Source organism: Anomaloglossus baeobatrachus, chromosome 3 (assembly GCF_048569485.1).
Source record: "Anomaloglossus baeobatrachus isolate aAnoBae1 chromosome 3, aAnoBae1.hap1, whole genome shotgun sequence".
NCBI lineage: Eukaryota > Metazoa > Chordata > Amphibia > Anura > Aromobatidae > Anomaloglossus > Anomaloglossus baeobatrachus.
This window is the reverse complement of record NC_134355.1, coordinates 472,060,923-472,084,962: the sequence shown is the minus strand read 5'-3', so window position 1 is coordinate 472,084,962 and position 24,040 is coordinate 472,060,923. Positions and strand designations below refer to the sequence as shown.

Sequence of the window (24,040 nt, the reverse complement as noted above, 5' to 3'; positions counted from 1 at the left end):
CATGCTGGAGGCCCGCCGGCTGCCTGCGTGTCCATGCTGGAGGCCCGCCGGCTGCCTGCGTGTCCATGCTGGAGGCCCGCCGGCTGCCTGCGTGTCCATGCTGGAGGCCCGCCGGCTGCCTGCGTGTCCATGCTGGAGGCCCGCCGGCTGCCTGCGTGTCCATGCTGAATGGGTGTGGATGGGGAGTGGATATGGGCGTGACTGTGAAATGGGTGTGGTTAGGGGGCGTGGCCTAAAAATTTGCGCGCCGCAAACTTTGTCCTTTTCCTTCTTTAAAAGTTGGGAGGTATGCCTTACCCCAAGTGTCTGTGTATGTGGAGGGGGGGCCCAGGTCTAAACTTTGCACCAGGGCCCATCCAACTCTAGTTACGCCACTGGTTCCATGCAACATCAAGGAACCCCTGTTGAGCACATACAGGGTACACCGGGGACACTTTAACAACGGTGGGCCCTGCTGCTAGGGAAACGGGTGAGGGGACACCTCCTCAACTCACCTGAAGCTGCTTACTGAACTCCCTAGCGTCCCTATGTAAGTTCTTTCACCCCATGGCTGCTTGCAGAGGTAGAGACAGGAACCATTTCTTATTTATATATCTGACTTTTTTATTCAGACATCATAAACCGCTCCACAAACCAAACTTAAAGAAAGACTTTTTCACAAGGTATTAAAAGAGAAAACAAAAATATCATGCTCATACACTATTGCGAGATTTGCTTGCTCGGGATAATTACACTTTACCAAGAGTCCCAGTGCTGGAGAACTTCACATCCCCACACACACAGACAAAGATTGCAGGCCTCCATTTTTACATCCAGTACCACACCTCAGGGTGAGGCTATGTGAGCAGTCATTACAATCCATCTCTTTGACTGTTCATAAACCTGGCCCTGTGATGCCCTATTAACCCTCTGGAGCCTGTTCCAGGCTTGCATCACCAAGGCTATTAATCTCGATGATACATATCCCCCTTTCTGGATTGCTCCCGTGACCATATTACAATATATATATATATATATATATATATATATATATATACACACACATACATACACTGAACCAAAATGTAAACACAATGATTTTGTTTTTCTTCTCTATTTTCGTGAGATGAACTCAAAGATCTAAGACTTTTTCTATGTGTACAAAAGGCCTTTTCCTTTCACATATTGTTCAAAAACCTTTGTAAATGAGCACTTCTCCTTTGCCAGGATAATCCATCCACCTCACAAGTGTGGCATCTCAAGAATCTGATTAGACAGCATGATTATTACACAAGTGTGCCTTAGGCAAGTCACAATGAAAGTCAACTCTAAAATGAAAAATTGTTTAAAAGAACTGAAGTCCTCAGTGGTTGATACCTTTTAATGGCTAACTGAAAAGATGGTAATAATAGCAAGCTTTCAAGACTACTCAGGTCTCTTCTTCAGGCTCAATCTCTACTGGCTAGCACGGTACAAAGCTATATTTTACCTGTAACTCTAAAATGTGCAGTTTTACAGTATTGGTGGCATCCGTGGGATGGTAGTCAGAAAACCAGTTACTTAGGCTGCTTTCACACTACGTCTTTTTAACATGCATCCAGAACGTTTTTTTAACGCAGAAACGGATCCAGTGCAAATGCGTTTTCATTTCAATGCATTTGCAATGGACTCGCATCAACATGCGTTCACCTGCGTTTGCGTGCGTTATAGTGAGGATCCAGCGACTTGCAGTTTTTTAACATCTTTCAAAAACGCTACTTGTAGCGTTTTTGAGCTGCGTCCAACTTCTGCAAATTGCTGGATCCTGACTAAACAGCATGCAAACGCATGTGAACGCTGGCGTGCTGATAGGCAGGATCCTGCTTGCTCTACTGAGCATGCCCAGAAGCCAGCCTCCGTGATCAGTCTATCTCTCTCCTACCTCTCTGTCTCTCTCCCCCTCTCTCTCTGTCTCTCCCCCTCCCTCTCCCCCACCTGAGAGCTGCGGACACTCGTAACCAAGGTAAACATCGGGTAACCACTTATCTTAGTTGCCCGATGTTTACGTTGGTAACGTGTGCAGGCAGCCCGGCTCCTAGCAGCTGCAGACGCTTGTAACCAAAGTAAATATCGGGTATCCAAGCAAGTATACCCGATGTTTACCTTGGTTACGAGCCTCGCAGCTGTCAGATGCCGGCTCCCAGTCTGGCACGTTTAGTTCCCCTCACTCCCGATCACATGACTCCAATGCCCGCCCCTAAACATCCAGTGACAGGATCCTGCAAAATAAGACATGCGTTTGCATGCATTTTTTGCTGTAAAAGCAGGATCCGCTTTTGCAGCAAAAAACCGTTCAGGACGCATGTTAAAAAGACGTAGTGTGAAAGCAGCCTTATCTGGTATGACCACCATTTGCCTCACACAGTGCAACACATCTCCTTCACATATAGTTGATCAGGTTGTTGATTGTGGCCTGTGGAATGTTGGTTCACTGTGCGAAGTTGCTGAATATTGGCAGGAACTTGAACACGCTGTCATATAAGCCAATCCAGAGCATCCCAAACATGCTCAATGGGTGACATGTCTAGTGAGTATGCTGGTCATACAAGAACTGGGATGTTTTCACCTCCCAGGAATTGTGTATAGATCCTTGTATCATGTGGCCATGCATTATTATGTTGCAACATGAGGTGATGGTCGTGGATGAATGACACAACAAAGGGTCCTCAGGATCTTGTCACGGTATCTCTGTGCATTAAAAATGACATCAATAAAATGCACCTTTGTTTGTTGTCTCTAACATATGGATCTCAATACCATAACCCTACCTCCACCATGGGCCACTGTATTCACAGCTTTGACATCAGCAAACCGCTCACGCATGCAACACTATACACATAGTCTGCCATCTGCCCTGTACAGTGAAAACCGGTATTCATCTGTGAAGAGTACAGCTCTCCAACGTGCCAGGCTACATTGAATGGGAGCAATTGCCCACTCAACATCAGTTACAATGACGAACTGCAGTCTCCACCTAGACCCCATTGTGGATGACAGACAGGCAGATGAGCTTCCCTGAGATGGTTTATGACAGTTTGTTTAGAAATTCTTTGGCTAATCAAATCTGATTGTTTTAGCAGCTGTTCTGGGGGCTGGTCTGAGACAATCTTTGAAGTGCTGATACTGGATGTTTGAGTCTTGGGCTGGTTTGGGTACAAGTGATTTATGTTTGTGAGGCTGATTGGATGTCCTGCCAAATTCTCTGAAATGCCTTTGGAGATGGCTCATGGTAGATAAATGAACATTCATTTCACGGGCAACAGCTCTGATGGACATTCCTGCAGTCAGCATGCCAATTGCATGTACCCTCAAAATGTGCTACATCTGTGACATTGTGCTGTGATAAAACTGCACATTTTAGAGTGGCCTTTTATTGTGGCCAGCCTAAGGGGTACTTCTCACATAGCGAGATCGCTAGCGAGATCGCTGTTGAGTCACAGGTTTTATGACGCACCAGTGACCTCATTAGCGATCTCGCTGTGTGTGACACAAAGCAGTGACCTGGCCCCTGCTGTGAAATCGCTGATCGTTACACACTGCTCTGGTTCATTTTCTGGTCGTCAGGCTCCTGCAGGGCAGCACACATCGCTGTGTTTGACACTGTGTGACAGTGTCCCAATGACCGCCAAGATCATTATACAGGTCGCTACTGCGACCTCTATCGTTACTGCGTCGTTGGTAATGTCTGACTGTGTGACATCTCACCAGCGACCTCCCAGCGACTTACCAGCGATCCCTATCAGGTGGTATCGTTGTCGGGATTGCTGGTACGTCGTTTAGTGTGATGGTACCCTAAGGCACACCTGTGCAATAATCTTGATGTCTAATCAGCATCTCAATATGCCACACCTGTGGGTAGATGAATTATCTTTCCAAAGGAAAAGTGCTCACTAACAGATTTAGACAAATTTGTAAATATTATTTGAGGAAAAAAAGACCTTTTGTGTACATATTTGAGTTCAATTCATGAAAAATGGAAGCAAAATCAAAAGGGTTGTGTTTATAGTTCAGTACAGCGGGGAAAATAAACATTTAATACACTGGCGATTTTGCAAGTTTCCCACCTACAAAGAATGGAGAGGTCAGTAATTTTTGTAGGTACACTTCAACTGTGACAGACAGATTCCCTGAAAAATTGAGAAAATCACATTGTAGGATTTTTAAATAATTAATTTGTATTTTATTGCATGGAATAAGTATTTGATACAATAGAAAAACAGAACTTAATATTTGGTACAGAAACGTTTGTTGGCAATTACAGAGGTCAGATGATTCCCATAGTTCTTGACCAAGTTTGCAAACACTGCAGCAGGGATTTTGGCCCACTCCTCCATACAGATCTTCTCCAGATCTTTCAGGTTTCAAGCTATAGCTGGGCAACATTGAGTTTCAGCTTCCTCTAAAGATTTTCTATTGGGTTCAGGTCTGGAGACTGGCTAGGCCACTCCATGAGGACCATGAAATGCTTCTAGTGGAGCCACTTCTTAGTTGGCCTGGCTGTGTGTTTCAGGTCATGCTGGAAGACCCAGCCATGACCCATCTTCAATGCTCTTACTGATGGAAAGTGGTTACAGGCTAAAATCTCATGATACATGGCTCCCTCCATCCTCCCTTAAGTATGGTGCCGTTGTCCTGTCCCCTCGCAAAGAGGCATCCCCAAAGTATGATGTTTCCACTACCATGATTCACGGCTGAGATGGTATTCTTTGGGTTGTACTCGTCCTTTTTCTTCCTCCAAACATGGCGAGTGGAGTTGATACCAAAAAGTTCTATTATGGTCTCATCCTACCACAGGAGTTTCTCCTATGCTTCCTCTGGATCATTCACTTGGTCATTGCAAGCTTTAAATGAGCCTGGACATGTGCTGGCGTGAGCGTGGCATGGCATGCCCTGCAGGATTTTAGTCCATGACAGCGTAGTGTGTTACTAACGGTTATCTTTGAGACTGTGGTCCCCTCTCTCTTCAGGTCATTGACCAAGCCCTCCTGTGTTGTTCTGGGCTGATTCCTTTCTCAGAATAATCGTTACTCTATATTTTGCATGGAGCCCCAGACCGAGAAAGATTGACAGTCATCTTGTATTTCTTCCATTTTCTAATAATTGCGCCAACAAATGTTGCCTTCTCACCAAGCTGCTTGCCTATTGTCCTGTAACCCATCCCAGCCTTGTGCAGGTCTGCAAATTTGTCCCTGATGTCCTTAGACAGCTGTTTGGTCTTAGCCGTGGTGAAGAGGCTGGAGTGTGATTGATTATGTGGACAGTTGTCTTTTACAGGTAACTAGATCAAACAGATGCAGTTAATACAGGTAATAAGTGCAGACAGGAGGGCTTATTAAAGAAAAAATAACAGGTCCGTGAGAGCCAGAATTCTTGCTGGTTGGTAGGTGATCAAATATTTATTTCATGTAATAAAATGATAAATAATCGTTTAAAAATCAATCGGATTTACTTTAATTCTGACTGTCACAGTTGAAATGTACCTATGGAAAAATTACAGCCCTCTCCATTCTTTGTAGGTGGTAAAACTTGCAAAATCGGCAATGTGTCTAATACTTATTTTCCCATTGTGCATGTATGCATGTATATATATATATATATATATATATATATATATATATGTATATATATATATATATATATATATATATATATATATATATATATATATATATATATATATATATATATATATATGTGACGCCCTGACAAAATCAGGGTGTCACAGATGACTGCACCCCTCTTCTGGTGCAGGAGTCCCTCCTCTTTGGTTGTCCATCACAAACCGCATTCTGGTGCACAACATCAGCTAGCAAAGCCTAGTCACCCCACCATCACAATAGGGACACACCAGTTGGTGGGGCCAAGCGTATGGTGACGCCCACCTAGGGGTTCTGAGGTGTGATGGGAGGGGCCACAGACAGTTTAGTGAGGACACAGAGAGTGACAGAAGTGGAGAGAGGAGTGTGAAGTGACAGGGTAGTCGGGGGTTGAAGCTCCCGGACTACTGATAAACTGACTAGGTGGCAGTCGGCAGACAGGGCCACAGGCGACGGAGATCCGGTCACGAGAGACCTTAAGTGGATCAGGGCAGGGTTGTAGCCCGCCGGTATCAACAGCGGGAATCCGGTCCGGAGGCCATACATGACAGGGTACCTGGACCCTAGAGAAAGAACAGCTTTACGCACCTTACTAATTGACCAGCCGGGTACAAGATTTCAGGTCTTATCCCACAGGAGGCCCAGATAGAGCGAGACGGAAGCCCAAAGAGGGGGATAGGGCTCCGTAATTGCCTGCTAAGATCCCACGGATCAGTTCTCGCGGGCCACAGCTCCCACGGACAAACACACCGGGAGTGGACTTCACCGTTCCAAGCGGAGTAGTCAAAAATCAAGGACACAAACACTAAGTGCAGAAGGAAGGGACCCCTGTTTACTGCACCAGGGTGCGGGATCTGAGTACACCCGCTGGAGGTCACCGGTCAATGGCAATTTAGTTTACTATCTAGACTCTGTGTGAATTAATTCAGGAACTGAGTACACCAACACCACCCTCTCCAACCCTGCAGATTGCGCTCCGCAGCACCATCCCACCTGTATTGGGGCCCCGGGACAACACCTCCCCTACCCGTGGAGGGGAAAACATCCAGCTGCCCCACTCCATCGGTCCCGGGCATCACCTCCAGCGGCAGCGGCGGTGTCAACAACAATCACCGCACACCATGGGTGGCGTCACTGACAAAACCTCCCCTATATAATAATCCCCCTTTTCACTTGCGGGCGACGGACGGGTGCTCAGGCCCGGATCCGGCTTCCCCTCGAGCCACCGCAACGACCCTGGATCCGAGCGTCTCGGGCAGGCCCCCTGCTGCGGTCTGTCCCCTGCCCGCAACATATATATAACACCAAAATATAGTGTACAACCAAACCCCAAGAAGAGTGTACAATTTCTAGGTCTACAGCATAGAGATATGAAAGATCAGTGTCCAACCTGCATGTGGGCAGCTGACAAAGCATGTATGACTCTGTAAAAAATTGGCTAACACGCTGGCACCGCAGTTTTTAGAACGCCCATGATATGGATTGGAAAGCTGAGCATGTACGACCACGTGCTCATTGCTGGACTGCACCCTATTGGTCTCTATTCTTGAGATAGATGCCCGTCTCAGTAGTGGGAAGTATGAATAATATAATTTATAAAATTCACCAATTAGAAGCCATTTTTTTGTTCAGAATCAAGATATTCATAAACTATCTTTTTCCTCTTCCATCCTAGAACAATAATCTAGAACGAGCCTTGGACTGGATATTCTCTCACCCTGAATGTGAAGACGAAGCTGCTAATACTTCACAATCTGTGGATGATGAAAACAATCAGCAATCAAATGGAATCCTAACTAACAATGAAGAAGGCCCTCGAGTTAAAGACGGGAATGGAAGTAAGGGCTATACTAATTGTTGCTGACAGCTTTTTCATTATGTATTTATCGATACTATCAATAACCCCTACTTATTTTTTCACTTTTTCCCTGGCCCTTTAAGAGCCATAACTTTATTTTGCTTGTTTTTAGATTTTCCATTGCTGCAGCTGTTAGAGTGTTTTTTTCTGCTGGATGCATTGTAGTTTTGCTTTTAATGTACTGAGAAATTAGCCAGTATTTCTGCTATAGATTTTTGGGTTTTAATTTTATAATATTTATTTTAGCAGTAAAAATGATGTTACTTTGTTTTATGGGTTAGCATGGTGAGACTTAAATAAATAAAAAAAACTCCAAAAAAATAGTCTTCAGTTCCCATATTCTGAAAGCTATAACTTTTAATTTTTGGGGTTGATGGAGTTTTAATGGTTTGTCCAGTAGACCCATGGCTGCAATAACAATGCCATCAGCACCCTGCAACTGATCAGGGGTGGACTGAGGTTAAATTGTTGTAGAACAAAGCCAGCACCTGTCCTGGATGGAGCGGGCTCAGCTCCTGAGCTTGCTCCATACGTGTACTTTGCACATCAGCTCTGTGTATGGGGTTAAAAGCTAACTTTAAAGAAAAAATAAGTTAGGTAAGCTTACTAGTTTAATATTACAACCCCAAAACACATGTGATTAAAGTTGGCTGAGCCTGAGGACCATAGGTATATGTTTTTTTTCCCCTCCCTTCATTGAAACATGAATGCATGAATGCTTAAAGGAGTTATCCGACATACACTCCAAAAAAAATTGTAAGCTAATCTGTGCTGTATTGTCATATAAATCACCCCTACATTGTTATTTTTAGTTTTCTAACTTTTGTTCCTCTTGAATTCACCCTTTATTCTCTGCAGCACCTTGTTTACATTCAGCTCCAACAAACATGACAATTTCCTGTATTCTTGGTTACCAAACCTCAGTCAGAGCTGGCACCGCCCAGCCTAAGTGTCCAGCCCCACCCCCTGCCCGGCCTCAGTGTCCAGAAACGCCCCCTGCCCTCCCTCTGCACATTCAATGGCTGTCAGTATTCTGCCCAGCACCTGACCTCTCAGCATGTGACAGAGCAGAGATCCAGCTTCTCTCATCTGTGACACAGCAATCAGCTCACATCCCATCCACAATGGTAACAGAAAGAGTTGTTACATGTTCCTCACCCCTTATAGATAAATGAATACTGTGTAAGGCCCCTTTCACACGTCAGTGATTCTGGGACGTTTGTGCTTTTTTTTAAACGTACCAGAATCACTGACATACGCAGACCCATTATAATGAATGGGTCTGCTCACACGTTAGTGATTTTTCACTGCACGTGTCTCCGTGCAGCGTACCCGCGTGTGCGTGATTGCTGCACGGAGACATGTCCATTTTTTTCTGGCATCACTGATGTTCCACGGACCACGCAGTGGTGTGGTCCATGAAACACGTGCCAGAAAAAAACGTGCTTTTAAAATAAAAAACATTTTAACTCACCCGGCGTCCAGCGATGTCCTCTGCAGCCCGTGCAGCTTGCTGCTTCTGAGCCGGCTGATTACTGTCGCGCATATTCATGATGCGCGACACAGCCGACCCGGAAGTAGCTGCTGCGGGGGTCAGCGCTGGCCGGATGCTGCACCGCGGGAGCGATCAGCACCATGGAGAGCGGGAGCGCGCACACGTGAGTTGATTACTAAGTGCAATCACGGGCCACGGAGAACGGAGCCCGGATTGCACTTAGACAACCCACGTGTGCCGTGATTCACGGCACACGCAGGGACATGTGCGTGTTTTATACGCCAGTGAAAAACGTCTGTGTTTTTCACTGACGTGTGAAACGGGCCTAAGGCAGACTATATATAGCACCCAATGTGAGTCTATAGTAGATATATATGCCATGTATGTATGGTACATGTGTGTGGGTGTGCGTGGTTTGTGTCATATAGTTATGTGTATATATATGCACATAGATTCTCCAGGCTTATCCCTCTATGTGTCACTATATGAATTGACAAATTGGGCTCCGAATGTAGAGTGTGCAGATTGCATACCAGTGGTCACATGACCATTCATTCTGACTGTCGACAACTGTGTCTGCTGCATGTGATGTGAGGATTCACATATCTACACTGTGTAGCAGCAAGCAAGAAATAGTGCGATAATAATAATAATAATCATCATCTACAATAAAATATAGTTACTGCAGATTTTTGTGAAAAATCTTGACCACTATTTTTTCCTTGGGCTACATGATATTTTGGTCATGCTGTCATACATCACAGCATGCCTATGTCACTACTAGCATGATGCAGGTCTGTGAGGTGGCTTTCATTTCCGCACTGTCTCGTTCACCATCTGTCTCGTTCACCGTCTGTCTCGTTCACCGTGTGTCTCGTTCACCGTCTGTCTCTAGCTTTCCGTCTCTTTTCTTTCCCTGTCTGTCTCTCTCTATCCGTCTCCCCACTGACATCTTATTACCTCTTATACTAACACTGTCCTTTGTTACTATAGTAACTAATCACAGCTGAGATTAATAAACTGTAGTTCCAGGCTCCATTCACTTTAATGGAGTCCTGTTTTTTGGAGAGTAACTGTAAAGCGCAGGGTTAAATTTTCCTGTGAAATCGTAGTCTACGACGTTCCCTGGGTCACATGGGTCATCTGTGCAAAAAAACGTTATTGTAAATGAGATAGTGCGGATTCCTTTAGCGGACACACACACACACACACACACACACACACACTCAGCTTTATATATTAGATTTTATATATATATATATATATTTTATTATATATATATATATATATATATATATATTTATTTAAAATTGAAAGATATATACAGTTGTGTACCGCTCATGGCGGCAGACCACGTTGCTACTAAGGGACCTGTGAGTCAGGGGGCCAGTTCCAGGGCCTGCACTGGACCCTCCTCCGTCCTGTATTGCACGTTCAACTGAACGATAAATGCCAATATAATTGAAAGCAATGATCTGACGGCTCCCTCCTCCATTATTCTCCCTGTGCTTATGAGCTTTGATGTCTCAGTGCAGAGGGCACAATGATGTCACTTCAACGCACCCTCTGCAGACCAGTGCCGAACATTCAGGACACCTGCTGCGAAGATTGGAGCAGCGGGAGAATGGGGAGAGATGAGTAATTTTTTTAATCATTAGGTGGGGCAGCCATTATACTGTTTTGATCTGTGTAGGGGCCAAAATATAGTTTGCTGGGCTGTATGAGGGGGACATTATAGTATTTGGATGTCTCTGTGAAGCGCATTATACTGTGTGTGAGCCATTATAAAATGTGGTGGGTTGTGTCGGGGCTATCATACTGTGTTGATGAAACTGTACTTTGTGGGTTGTTGAAAATGGAGGTTCACGAAACTTTGCGTCATCTTTTCAGAGTAGCTACTGAAAAAACTCGTTCTATCAGTCAGTGTAGGGGTAAACAGCCCTCTTTTCAGAGTATCAGAGGCTATTGTTGGGCAGAACCAGGCCCTGGATTCCGGATGTGTGACCCGGATCAGGCACTTGTGAAATTAAAAATGAATAGTAAAGTAAAAAAAAAAAAAAGAAGAAAGCGCTTCATACTGACCGAGGCTCCGTTGCAGCTGTACACTGCTCCCGTGGCTTCTCCTTCACTTGCTGGGCCTCTAATTACTGCTCATTCATATGCACTGCTTTCCCCGTCCTCCTGCTGTCCTGTCTCCTGTGATTGGTTGCAGTCAGACGCACCCTTAGCGTATGTGACAGCATCTGCCTACAACCAATCACGAGCGCCAAGACGGTTGATGAGCGGGAAAGCAATTCAACTCTGCGGGTCATTATTGTGGTATAAAACGCATAAAATTTTTCACTGTGTTTTTCTCCCATATTATGACACCAAGAACAGAAAAAGCATATGGCTACAGTATGCAGCCCCCAGCCGTGCGCTTATCTTGGCTGTGTATCCAAATAAGAGGAACTGCATGCGGCTTTTTTCTTGATTTACAAAAATAATTTAAAAATAAACGAAATTCAGTCCCCCCGAATTTTGGTACCCAGGCATGATAAACCACAAAAGCTGGGGGCTGGTATTGTCAGGCTGGGGAGACCCCTATTTATTGAGCCGCCCCGTGCCTAAAAATAGCAGCCTGCAGCCACTCAGGATTGTCACATCCATTAGATGTGACAATCCCAGCACTTTACCTGGCTCTTCCTGGTTGCTCTGGGGCGGTGGCAATCAGGCTAATATGAAGTTAATCACAGCCCACAGCTGCCTCTAAGCCAGATATTAATCGTCAGGGTCTATGAGACACCCCCCCCCCCTTAGTAATCTGTAAGTGACAGTAAATAAACACATACACCAAGAAAAAACAGTTTTTTGTAATTAATTACATCACCCTCATAAGCCTCTTGATTAGGCTACATTCACAGGACTGCCCCGTTTTTGCGGTCTGCAAAAAAATGGTCATGTTTTTTCACGGATACAACTGTGTGGAATCCGTTCCGTTCCGTATATGGTCCGTGTGTCATCTGCGTACCTTCCTATTTTTTTCATACTGCAAAAAAACAGAAGCAGCTAGATAGATAGAGGGATAGATAGAGACAGATAGCTAGAGGGATAAATAGAGGGATGGATGAATGAATCAAGGGATAGATAGAGGGATAGATAATAGATGAGAAAGACCAATATAATGTCCTACCCCCCCCCCGCATATTCTAAGCTGGCACCCTTTAGTGCCTTTCATGTGGCACTAAAGGGTGCTTAGCCTTGTATTTAGCCAATAAATAAATAATTAAAAAAAAACTGACGTGAGGTCCCCCCTATCTTTTGTAGCCAGCTAGGGTAAAGCAGACGGCTGCAGCCTGCAGACCACAGCTGGCAGGTTCACCTTGGCTGGTAATCCAAAACAGAGGGCACCCCACGCTGTTATTTAAAATTAAATAAATAATTTAAAACAAAAAACGTGGGGTCCCCCCCAAATTGCATCACCAGCCAAGGTAAAGCGGACAGCTGTGGTCTGGTATTCTCAGACTAGGGAGGTCCACCGTTATTGGACACTCCCCAGCCTAAAAATAGCAGGCTACAGCTGCCCCAGAAGTGGCGCATCCATTGGATGTGCCAATCCTGGCGCTTTGCCCCAACTTATCCCGTTGCCCTGGTGCGTTGGCAAACGGGGTAATATATGGGATGGATGCCAGATGTGTAATGTCACCTGGCATCAAGCCCTGGGGTTGGTGAGGTCAGGCGTCTATCAGATACCCGACATCACCAAACCAGTCAGTAAGAAATAAAAAATAGACAACAAAAAAGTTTTATTTGAAAAAACACTCCCCACATTCCCTCTTTCAACAATTTATTGACAAGAACAATCCAATCCGGGTCCGGCGCAATCCAATAAGGGGGTCGCACGGCGATCCATACCATAGTCAATGAGACTCCCAGTCAATGAAGAACAAAATGTTCCCCATTGGCTGGGAGAGCCGTTCAGTGACCTGAGCTAACATCAATAGGTCAGCCCAGGTCACTGCAGGGGATGCCGAGCGCTGCCGTCAGGAGGTTAGATGAGATCATTACCTGCAGTAACGATCTCCTGCTCTGCTGACGTCAGCGCTGTCACTGACTTCTATGCCCGCCGCGTTCTAGGCAGTATCGCGAGAGCCCGTGACGTCACTGCTAGTGACAGTCTCGGGCCGCCCGCGAGACGGGCAGAGAAGGCAGTGACCGCGGTGACGTCAAGAGGCAGGAGATCGTCACAGCAGGTAATTATCTCATCTAATCTAACCTGCAGCTACATGTGCAGAGAGCAGGGAGCCGCGCACACTGAGCGCTGGCTCCCTGCTCTCCTAGCTACAGTACACATCGGGTTAATTACACGATGTGTACTGCAGCTACATGTGCAGAGAGCAGGGAGCAGTGCACACTGAGCGCTGGCTTCCTGCTCTCCTAGCTACAGTACACATCGGGTTAATTACACGATGTGTACTGCAGCTACATGTGCAGACAGCAGGAGCCGGCGCTGGCACCGTGAGAGCGGCGGAGGCTGGTAACGAAGGTAAATATCAAGGTGATTACCCGATGTTTACCTTGGTTACAGCTTACCGCAGCTGCCAGATGCCGGCTCCTGCTCCCTGCTCGCTTCATTTCGTCGCTCTCTCGCTGTCACACACAGCGATCTGTGCGTCACAGCGGGAGAGCGACGACCAAAAAATGAAGCTGGACATTCAGCAACGAGCGGCGACCTCACAGCAGGGGCCAGCTCGTTGCTGGATGTCACACACAGCGACAGCGACGGGACGTTGCTGCAACGTCACAGAAAATGGTGACGTAGCAGCGACGTCGTTGTCGCTGTGTGTGACACCACCTTTAGCAGTCAGTGTCCCGCTCCCTGCCAGCCCCGCGGCGTGAGAAGCTGCTGATACTGCAAGCAGACACTGACATTGCAGTGCGGGCAGCTGCGGGGCTGGCAGGGAGCGGGACACAGACTGCACGGGCAGTGATGACAAGCAGCGCTCGTCATCCCCGCGGCTGCACGCACTGCAGGGTGAGAAGCAGCTTATACTGCAGAGGGGGGCAAACACTGACACGCTGCAGTGCGGGCATCCGCGGGGCTGGCGCGGGACACAGACTGATGCACACACACAGGTGACCCATGATGACACAGACAGCGCGCACGGGGGGGGGGGACAGTTCCCAGGGCGTCAGGCAGTACACATGATAAAGCGCTGGGGACACAGCGCTGACAGTGTATCTAACAGCAAGTGTTCCTTGCCTTATTGAACTGGACACTGAATTGGCTGGAATTCAGGGCGCACGTAGCTGGGCACAGGAGGCGGGGGAGGGAGACTACGGAGTGTGTGGGAGGTTGTGGGCAGACTACGGGTGCTGGGCAATGTGTGGGAGGGTGCAGGGATGGGGGGCGGTTACTCCACGCACTGTACAGCCCAGCAGGGAGGTGACATGCTGTTCCAGATTTGCATGTCAACATGGCCCTGCCCATGTAGACATGAAATGACCGGAAGCAGCAAAATCGCGGCAGGAGCGGTCACATGACCACTCTGAGCCGGGGGACAGGGGCTGACAGCAGGGCAGGTAAGTGGTCTCTATCTACTTACCTGCCCCAATGTAGCTCAATAGTGTAATAATGAAAAAAACTCAAAAGAAGCCGGATAACCCCTTTAAATAAGCCAAACATATAATGGAGTTGGGATAGGCAACTGTTGGGTCATGTGGTAAGAGCGCATTCAGATGTCCGTGCACATCAGTCCGATCACAGACCGCAATGCACGGACTAGCCATTGGTCTCTAATCACCCGAACTCAGTTGCCCCATAGACATACATGAGCCTGCTGAGCTCAGGTCAGGAGATCCACAGCCAGTCTGTGCTTTGTGGTCTGTGATTGGATCCATGGACGTCTGAATGCACCCTAAGGTGTATGGGTGCTTTAACAGCTACTATGTCACTTGCTCCACCAAACCGTATTGGTATGAATAATTGTAGTTTGAATTTACTTTTAAATCGGCTCTGTCACCAGGTCATAAGTGGACAGATTTCCTCTTATTATATTCCCACTGCTCTCCTGAGTATGCCTTTATTATTTATTTATTTATTTTTTTAAATCTGCCATATGGTTTCAGGTATACTGGCCTTTTTATTTAGTGCTATGTTGTATGATCTTTACCAAGGGGGTGGTACTAATACAACTATCTAGGGACATGTCTTTAAACTGTTCTGCATAATTATCCTGTGATCCATGCCCCCTTAATAAACACCACAGAACTGAATATGTTGGATCCACATGTCGGATTTATATAAATAAAAAACACTTTTTAGCTGGTGTCAGCTCTCCTTTAAAACTCTTTCCTTTGTGATGTGAATGAATCCAACTCTTTTAATTATTTGTGGCTGTAAATCCCTTTCATTTTGTTAAATTTAAAGATTGCCTCTTTTACTACATTATCAAGACAGAAATACAAAATTCCCTATCTGACAGGTGTATCCATGTTAAAAATTAAAACCATAATCCCTGAATTACGATGCTTCTTCCTGTCACTTTAATCCCAGCCTGGTAGATGGGGGCAAACTGTCCAAAAAGCTTGTGTTTGAAGCGATAGACTTGATATGATGATTTTTTTTTTTTGCCCCCTAGGGTATGAACTGTTTGCCTTTATCAGTCATATCGGAACATCAACGATGTCTGGGCATTATGTGTGTCATATCAAAAAGGAAGGAAGGTAAATATGAGACAATTTTCTGTCTAAACATGGCGATCTATGAGATTTATGACATTATCCAGTGATCACATCTCATGCTGTATAAATCATAGTGTAACCAAGTAGCTCCTGTGCATTACTCAATAATACTTCTTATAAAAACTATAATTTGTAGACAACAAACCTGAAATACTGTAGCTGTTACGCGAGTGACAACAGATGTATGGCGCACGACGCGACACACTACAACACAAGGGGTACACCGGGCACACTTTAACAACGTTGGGCCCTAGAGCTAGTGAGGGGGAAGATGGGACACCTCCTTCATTCACCTGCAGCTGTACCTTAAATTCTTAGCCAGACCCTATACAGGTTCTGCACCTGTGACCGAACAGGGTACCTGAGAGCCTGACAGACTCTGTAATAGCCCTGGTTAGTGAACTGGAAGGTGAGGGACACTAGCCCCACTGCTGCACTAAAAAAACATGAGGGAAGGAAAGACAGACAGGGGAAAACACAACAACACATTCGTGTAGACAGCAACTTGCAGAGAGTGCTCCACTAGCTCCTTCCACCTCCAGGCCAAGCATCCAAATGAGTAAGAGAATAACTGGCACCCTCTACAGGGAGCAGAGGGTATATATAGGGACTGGGAGTGGTCCAAACTGAATACACCTGGGTAGGTAATGGAATGCTTGCTGGCATTAATCTGCACAGTCTCAAAACAAAGAGACGCTGGCCCAGAACCTGTGACTAGTCTCTACAACAGAGAGAAGACCTTGACAGTAGCTAAATTTCCACAATTTGGTAGTGGATTTTCTTTTAATGATGCATTTTGAGCAATTGAGCTCCGTCCACCCTCCTTCATCCATGATGTTGAGTTGGTAAGATCAGGCATACTGCAATCAATGCCAGCATTTCTGTGTTAATTTTATTGATCAGTGCGTTGAATAGATGATTTTCTGATTTTTGTTTTACAGATGGGTGATTTACAATGACCATAAAGTTTCAGCATCTGAACGACCACCTAAAGACTTGGGCTACCTTTACTTCTATCATAGGATAGCTTGTTAAGCCTTAACGGAAGGAGCTCGTAGGCCCGTATAAAGCCAAAGAGAGTTTATACCAGCTCAAGAAAGAGATATATATGCAAAAGAATGCCGGACTGCCAGAAAAAAAACAGAGAAATCTACAGTATTTATAGCTAATTTCAAGAAAACTAATGTTTGATGCTTCTTTAAGCGTAATACTGGAAATTTTCGACTACACAAAAACATAAATTGTGTTGTGTAATTTTAAATGGGAATGAATGAGTGTGTTACCTTTTACTTCACTACGAACGTTAGGAATGCTCTTTCTCTTGGATGAATCGATCATTTAAAATACGTGAACATGCAATGATTCCACTATATTCGACTGTGTTACCCTGCAGTTATCAATAATGCCCAGCAGGTGGCACTGTTACTGTATGCCTGGGCCCGGAGATGAAGCCGCTGTCTGACCTGGGTATATACGGTACAGTAGATGCCTTATAACTTGTCACCAGTAACGAACATTCACCCCATGTAGATGTAATATGTAAATGTTTCTAAAGGAATAGATAGAAGAGAATATAAATAGATAGCACTATGTAGAGAGGAGGAATCCAATTCTCCATCTCTTATTCTTTTGTTTTAGTAATCTCCTTAAGCTTCTGCTAAGTCCTTCTTTGCAATCTGTGTACTTTGCTGGCAAAGTTATAGATGTAGTTCAGAATAAGAACCTTTTCGAGAATATGCACTCACACTGTCTTGTGATGTCTTTCTGTGAAGCCATAGCAGTAAGGAGGATTACTTACCATCTAAAACAGACATACTGAATCACCCGGATGCTCGGCAAGGATTACAGAGCACTTTGTGAGTCGCGGGGTTCCTCAAACCCTCGCAGCCTTCTTTTGTATTGTTTACCCTTTATTACTGCCCTTCCATAGGAAATATAAGTATATTAAACTGGAGCAGATGCACAACCAAGATAGAAGCATAAATTCCTACTTTTCAATGCTAACTAGAGCAATATCAGTATCTAGTGATGAGCGAACACTACCATGCTCGGGTCCTCATACTTGTTAAGAGCAGGTGGATGCTCGGATGAGCGTTACTCAAGTACCGAGTATAATAGAAGTCAATGGGGGACACAAGCATTTTTCTGGAAGATTTCTCAAAAAATGTTTTGATTCCCCTATTAACTTCCATTATACTCGGTACTCGAGTCGCACCCATCCGAACATCCTACTGCTAATTATGAGTACTGAGCACCCGAGCTTAGCAGTGCTCACTTATCAGTATCATTATTATGGCCAATTACAGTGCCACCGACAACCCCATACATCAAAGGCAGAGGGGTCAGGTTAGTGAGCTCATTACAGGCGTCAAAGTCAGTCTGTACGCTCCACATAGAAGAAGAGCCAATAATGAACATTTTTAGGGGCATTCAGAACTGCAGATCTCCAGACGCAAGATGCAAATTACATCTATCATTCTTATAAAATCAGTAGTTTAATAATGCTTTATTCCCAATACTAAACAAATTATAATTACCATGTAGTTGAGCTCTGGACCCTATAATGACTACGTCCTTTACTATAGCGACAACTAATAACGGTTTTGATTTACAAAATGCAGAAGATGAAGTTAGCAGCACAGACCTAAGCTGATGACGGCCATGTGGCCGGTGCATTGACAGCTCGGCATCTTCGACATGCAACCAATTATATAGCACATACGCTGGAGTCCGGATTACCAAGGCTCCTATGAGGATTGTGCTACAGATACAGTGTCTGATTGAAGCGAAATCTCTGCTCTACATAAAAAGAGCTGAGTAATGATGAATATTGCTGAGACCTCACAGCGTGACTGACACCCATTTACTTTCCATCCACTTCTCCATCTAACTTGCTGACTCCAGTTCTTGTAGTTACTAAATCAGAATACCTGCCTGGCATGTGACGTTAATTCCCCTGACTATGCAAGAGAGCCATTGCCGTTTGCCGTCATTTGCAGAGTCTTGTCCAAAGCAATCACATGAATTCAGCATTATGAAGGCATTTATAGGTTGTGACCAGCCTGCCAGCAAGCTTAGAGGAAGACGCAGTGATACATATTGCCATATATTGTAGCATTTACTAAAATGTCTGCTCCACTAGTCTTTGTCAATATGGCTTTGTCTCTACTTTATACTTGACACTTAATAGGTATTTTCCACTTGGAGAAGGTTGAGAATTTTCTTATGATTTCCTAGATCTCTGCTGGTAGTCACAGATTATGGCCTCATTCAGACGTCTGATTATCTCAAAACGGAACAATTTTTCGGACCAGACTTTGATCAGAGTGTGTTCTGAGTGTCATCAGTTTTTCTTGTACGGGGAGAGAAAAAAATAGTTTCTCCACCTTCTCCATTCTGACAGTCCGTCAAAATCAGACCGCAGACGGATGTCATCCAAGAGTATGGTCTGATTTTTTTCACTGACCCATAGACTTCAATTGCCAATTTGTTGTGTTAGTCAAAAAAAAAATTGGAGTTGCCTCAGCTATGTCCGCTGACCACATGGTCCATGAAAAATCACGAACATGTAAATGTTCCCATAGACTATCACAGGTTCGAGTGCCTTCCATGTAAATTACAGACATGTTAATATTCCCATAGACTATGACAGGTATGAGTGCTGTCCATGAAATATCATGGACATGTAACTGTTCACAAACTATTACAGGTTCGAGTGCCTTCCATGTAAATTACGGACATGTGAATGTTTCCATAGACTATTACAGGTATGAGTGCTGTCCATGAAATATCACGGACATGTAACTGTTCACATAGACTCTCACAGGTTCGAGTGCCTTCCATGTAAATTACGGACATGTAAATGTTCCCATAGACTATTGCAGGTATGAGTGCTGTCCATGAAATATCACGGACATGTAACTGTTCACATAGACTATCATAGGTACGAGTGCTGTCCGTGTAAATCACGGACATGTGAATGTTCCCATAGACTATTAAAGGTACAAGTGTTAAGCCAAATGGGCATTATCATAAATAATACTCCCATAGAGAAGACATCCCACTTGGCTAAATGACTGGATTTATCTTTATGGAATAGAGGGAAGCATATCTCAGAAATGGAAAGGCCCAGGAACAAAAGAATACAACCCGGAAATAGGAGAACAGTGAGAGATAAACCAGAAAATAAAAATTATATGTAATATTTACAGCAAGTGACTAGACCTTATTGAGGTTTAGGCAAGTTTAGCTTGGACATAAATGTGTGTGTGTGTATATATATATGTATATATATATATATATATATATATATATATATATATATATATATATATATATATATATATATATACACACAGTATATAATAACAAAATAATTTTTAACAACCCTCTTTAAAGGGAATCTGTTTTCCAGGGTATCGTTGCCTCATCGGAGTGCAGCATAATGTTGGGAACAGAGACCCAGATTCCAGCGGTGTATCACTTAACTTGCTGAGTGCAGCAGTTGTGATAAAATTGGTTTTCTCTATTGTATCAAGTAGCAGAGCTCAGAAAGTGTATCTGCCCAAACTACAGATTGGCAGCTTTCACTGATAGTATTGAAACAACCGCACACAGCCTAAAGGTCCAGTCACACTAAGCAACTTACCAGCGATCTCAACAACGATAGGGATCGCTGGTAAGTTGCTAGGAGGTTGCTGGTGAGCTGTCACACTGCGACGCTCCAGCGATCCCACCAGCAACCTGACCTGGCAGGGATCGCTGGAGCGTGGCTACACGAGTTGCTGGTGAGCTCACCAGCAACCAGTGACCAGCCCCCAGTCTCCTAGTTACAGCGCACATCAGGTTAATTAACCCGATGTGTGCTGCAGCTAAATGTGCACAGAGCAGGGAGCAGCGCACACTGAGCGCTGGCTCCCTGCTCTCCTAGTTACAGCACACATCGGGTTAATTGCCTGATGTGTGCTGCAGCTACATGTGCACAGAGCAGGAGCCAGCAGCACAGGCAGTGAGAGCGGAGGAGGCTGGTATCAAAGGTAAATATCGGGTAACCAAGGACAGGGCTTCTTGGTTACCCGATGTTTACATTAGTTACCAGCCTCAGCAGAAGCCGGCTCCCTGCTCACTGCACATTAGTTGTTGCTGTCTCGCTGTCACACACAGCGATCTGTGCTTCACAGCAGGACAGCAACAACTAAAAAATGGCCCAGGACATTCAGCAACAACCAGCGACCTCACAGCAGGGGCCAGGTTGTTGCTGGATGTCACACACAGCAACATCGCTAGCAACGACACAAAAGTTGTTCATTAGCAGCGATGTTGCTAGCGATGTTGCTTAGTGTGACGGGGCCTTAATAAGTAAGACATTACTGGAATCAATGTTTCAGCCCCTACCTCATGCTGCCCTCAGATTACATAGCAAAAACCTACTAGCAGATTATTTTTAAATATCCTGACCAGTATAGAAATCATTCTTTCTACCAGGGAGTGATCAAACCTATCATATGTGTTGAAAATCACTTTACTACAACCAGCTAGCAGAAATCTAGGAATAGCTTTGAGTATTCTTGGCCATAAATATTATTTCTACACTGCTCCAAAACTCATTAAGCAGCCAAGAGATTTGCATTCTCCTGATGTAACACTTGGAGTAACTGGTAATGTGCGCAAGACGTTGATAGCAGTGTGTAAGATGTGGACTCTGATGGCAGCGATGCTCTGTGTGTGCGCGTGTGATGATGCTGATTTGTGTATACGTTGTAAAGTATTGTAATATCTTTTGATGGATGCTCTCGATATCTCTGGCAGTCCCATAAATCATAATCCAATCTTTTCTCAGAGGATGGGATTGATGTTGAGATGTTGATGTCTTCAGATGCCGAACGCTGCAATAATTCATCTCTTGGGGCACTTTGGTTCCTAGAACACAATCTTGTTTCTTTGACTTTTCTGACCTCTAGTCCAATACAGTAACAGTGCTAACATAGAGGGTCCTATAAAACCTTGATCTGCAATCTCTCTGGTCGTTCTTGTCGTGACCTATCATTGCTGCCATACCTAAGACCGAACAGCTGGACGGTCGGGCTCTACAGTGCTGTGATGCTTGAATTTCTGCCGTCTTCTGCTTTTGCCTTATTGTGATGACTATACCAAATTGTAACATTGCACACTGAGCTCTCAGTACCTGCAATCGTAATGTCTTGGTAAAGGGAATGTGTGATTGAAAAAAAAAAATCACATTTTGATGTTAAACATTTTTTTTTTAACCTTTTTATGTCACTATATTTTCAAAATAATTTTCATTTTCAATCTTAATGAGAAGGTTGGAGGCTAAGTGCTTTGCTCGGTTGGTCTTCGATACTCCCAGAATAATGAATTAAGCCACAGTGCACATGATGAAGCTCAGCTCCATTCACATTGGGCTTTAAAGGGCCAGATGGGATCCGGCCTGCAGTCTTCATTATCCCCAATTTCTTCTCCTCTTGTCTTTAGTATGTGTCTGTAATGTCAGGAACATGGCTGCAACTATTGCACCTGCGCATTCTGCATGCCATCTCTCCCCTGCATTGTGAAGCAGCAGTGACTCCCCGGCGCCTGCACACAGAAAAATTGAAGCCTGTGCCTACAGAAGAGTGAAAATGTACAGGGGAAAGACCGGATGCAGGATAGGCAGGCACGAGATTTCCAGATTTCTTGACATCACAAGCGTATAGTAAAGAGAAGAGGAGGAGAAATTGGGGATAATGAAGACTAGAGGCCGGCTTATCTTCCGGTTAGCACCCGCCCCATAGCCCGGAAGATGGAATATATAAAAGAGGAATGTTCCAAAACTGCCCATCATCCAGGAGGCATACAGGTATGGCTAATTTCACCTTTATGCCACTATATGCCCATATTAATAATCAAAAAACCACAAAAGGGTGACAGATTCCCACTAAAGAGGTTGTCCAATACTTTTACATTGCTGGCCTATCCTTATGATAGGTCATCAATGTCTGATTGGCTGGGATCCAACACCCCGTACCCCAGGCGTTCAGATGTTGCCAGTGCTGACGGCAGCATCAGGAAATGCTCAGCTCCAGAGCTGCTCCATCAACTGACAGTGGCCGCGGCTGGGTATTGGACATCCGCCACCCATTTAAATTAATTGGAGGCAGATGTGCAGTACCCGGCTGCCTCTGGTATCAGAAGACTTGGCAGATCTAGAACTAAGCATTTCTAGTTGCCACCGCTGGGACCGAGAATAATTGATCAGTGGGGGTGTCAGATCCCGGCCGATCAGACATTAATGACCTATCCTGAGTATAGGCCATCAATGTAAAAGTAGTGGCCAACCTCTTTAAGTGATACTGAAAAGCTGACATCTACTTGCTGTATATCCATAGGCTCCAATCCAGATACTATCCCTGTTGCATAAATCTGTACAGACCACCCTCCTTCTCTATAGTCACTGTGATTTTTTTTTTACTGCCTTGGCTTATGAGGCCATCTTAAGGAACATTCTCTGTAAAGATTTAGAAAGCAAGCAGCAGAAAAAGCTCTCTTGCAAACTGTGTTAAATATAGACACTGAGCAATTTGTAAGGTTATGTTCACACTAGCGTTTGGTTACTCCATTTGTCCTGTTTTTAAGGAACAGACAATGGGATTAATGTCATAAATGTCGGTAACTGATGGAAACGGAAGCATAATGACTATTATGGGGTCCTTCAAGATTCCAAACAGAAGAAAAGTTCTACTTTTTCTAGTGTTTTAAGAACAAACCCCATAATAATTAGTGGGGTTCATCTGCTGCCATTTGCATCAATTATGTAATGGATCAATTTTTAACATTTATTCTGTTTACCTGTTCCTTAAACAGAAAGGACAAATAGAATGTCAGGACCGCTAGTGTGAACGCAGCCTTACCGGTATTGTGTCCTCAGTGGTAGGTATTGATGTATTTATGCAATGTTCAACATCCAAATAATACAGGGAACTGACATTACGATGTTTGCCTTTCATGCTGTCTATGGACTTAGCTCCATGTTACACTTTGGGTTTTTACTTCTGATAATGTGGCCTTTACTTTGGTAGCTTATGATCTATACATATCAGCGCCTCGGCAATGCACTGTGACAACACTGATGTACTATGCAAGGCATCTTCTTAAGGATTAATATGGTTCTATAGCATGCCTGACAAAGCCATGTCTAGCACAATTGTGTTACTGTTTTGGAATTATTTTTTCATCTTACTATGGAAAGTGTTACTCTGGAAAAGATCCACAACCTATTTTAAATTAAAAGATTTTGACACATATTCACGTTGTTTGTTTTGTTTTTTTTTTAGCTGAATGTTGGTGGTATGG

General features: G+C 44.5%; 1 protein-coding gene across 1 annotated transcript in view; it reads left to right on the top strand.

The window, feature by feature from the left end:
• Window positions 1-23,991, top strand: part of USP13 (ubiquitin specific peptidase 13) — a 203,265-nt gene extending 179,274 nt beyond the window's left edge. The window contains exons 19-21 of the mRNA XM_075340593.1: window positions 7,291-7,453; window positions 15,589-15,673; window positions 16,633-23,991. Of these exons, the coding sequence (XP_075196708.1) occupies window positions 7,291-7,453; window positions 15,589-15,673; window positions 16,633-16,726 (342 nt within the window). The 3' untranslated portion in view covers window positions 16,727-23,991. The remainder of the gene's footprint in view (window positions 1-7,290; window positions 7,454-15,588; window positions 15,674-16,632) is intronic.
• Window positions 23,992-24,040: the final 49 nt, after the last annotated feature.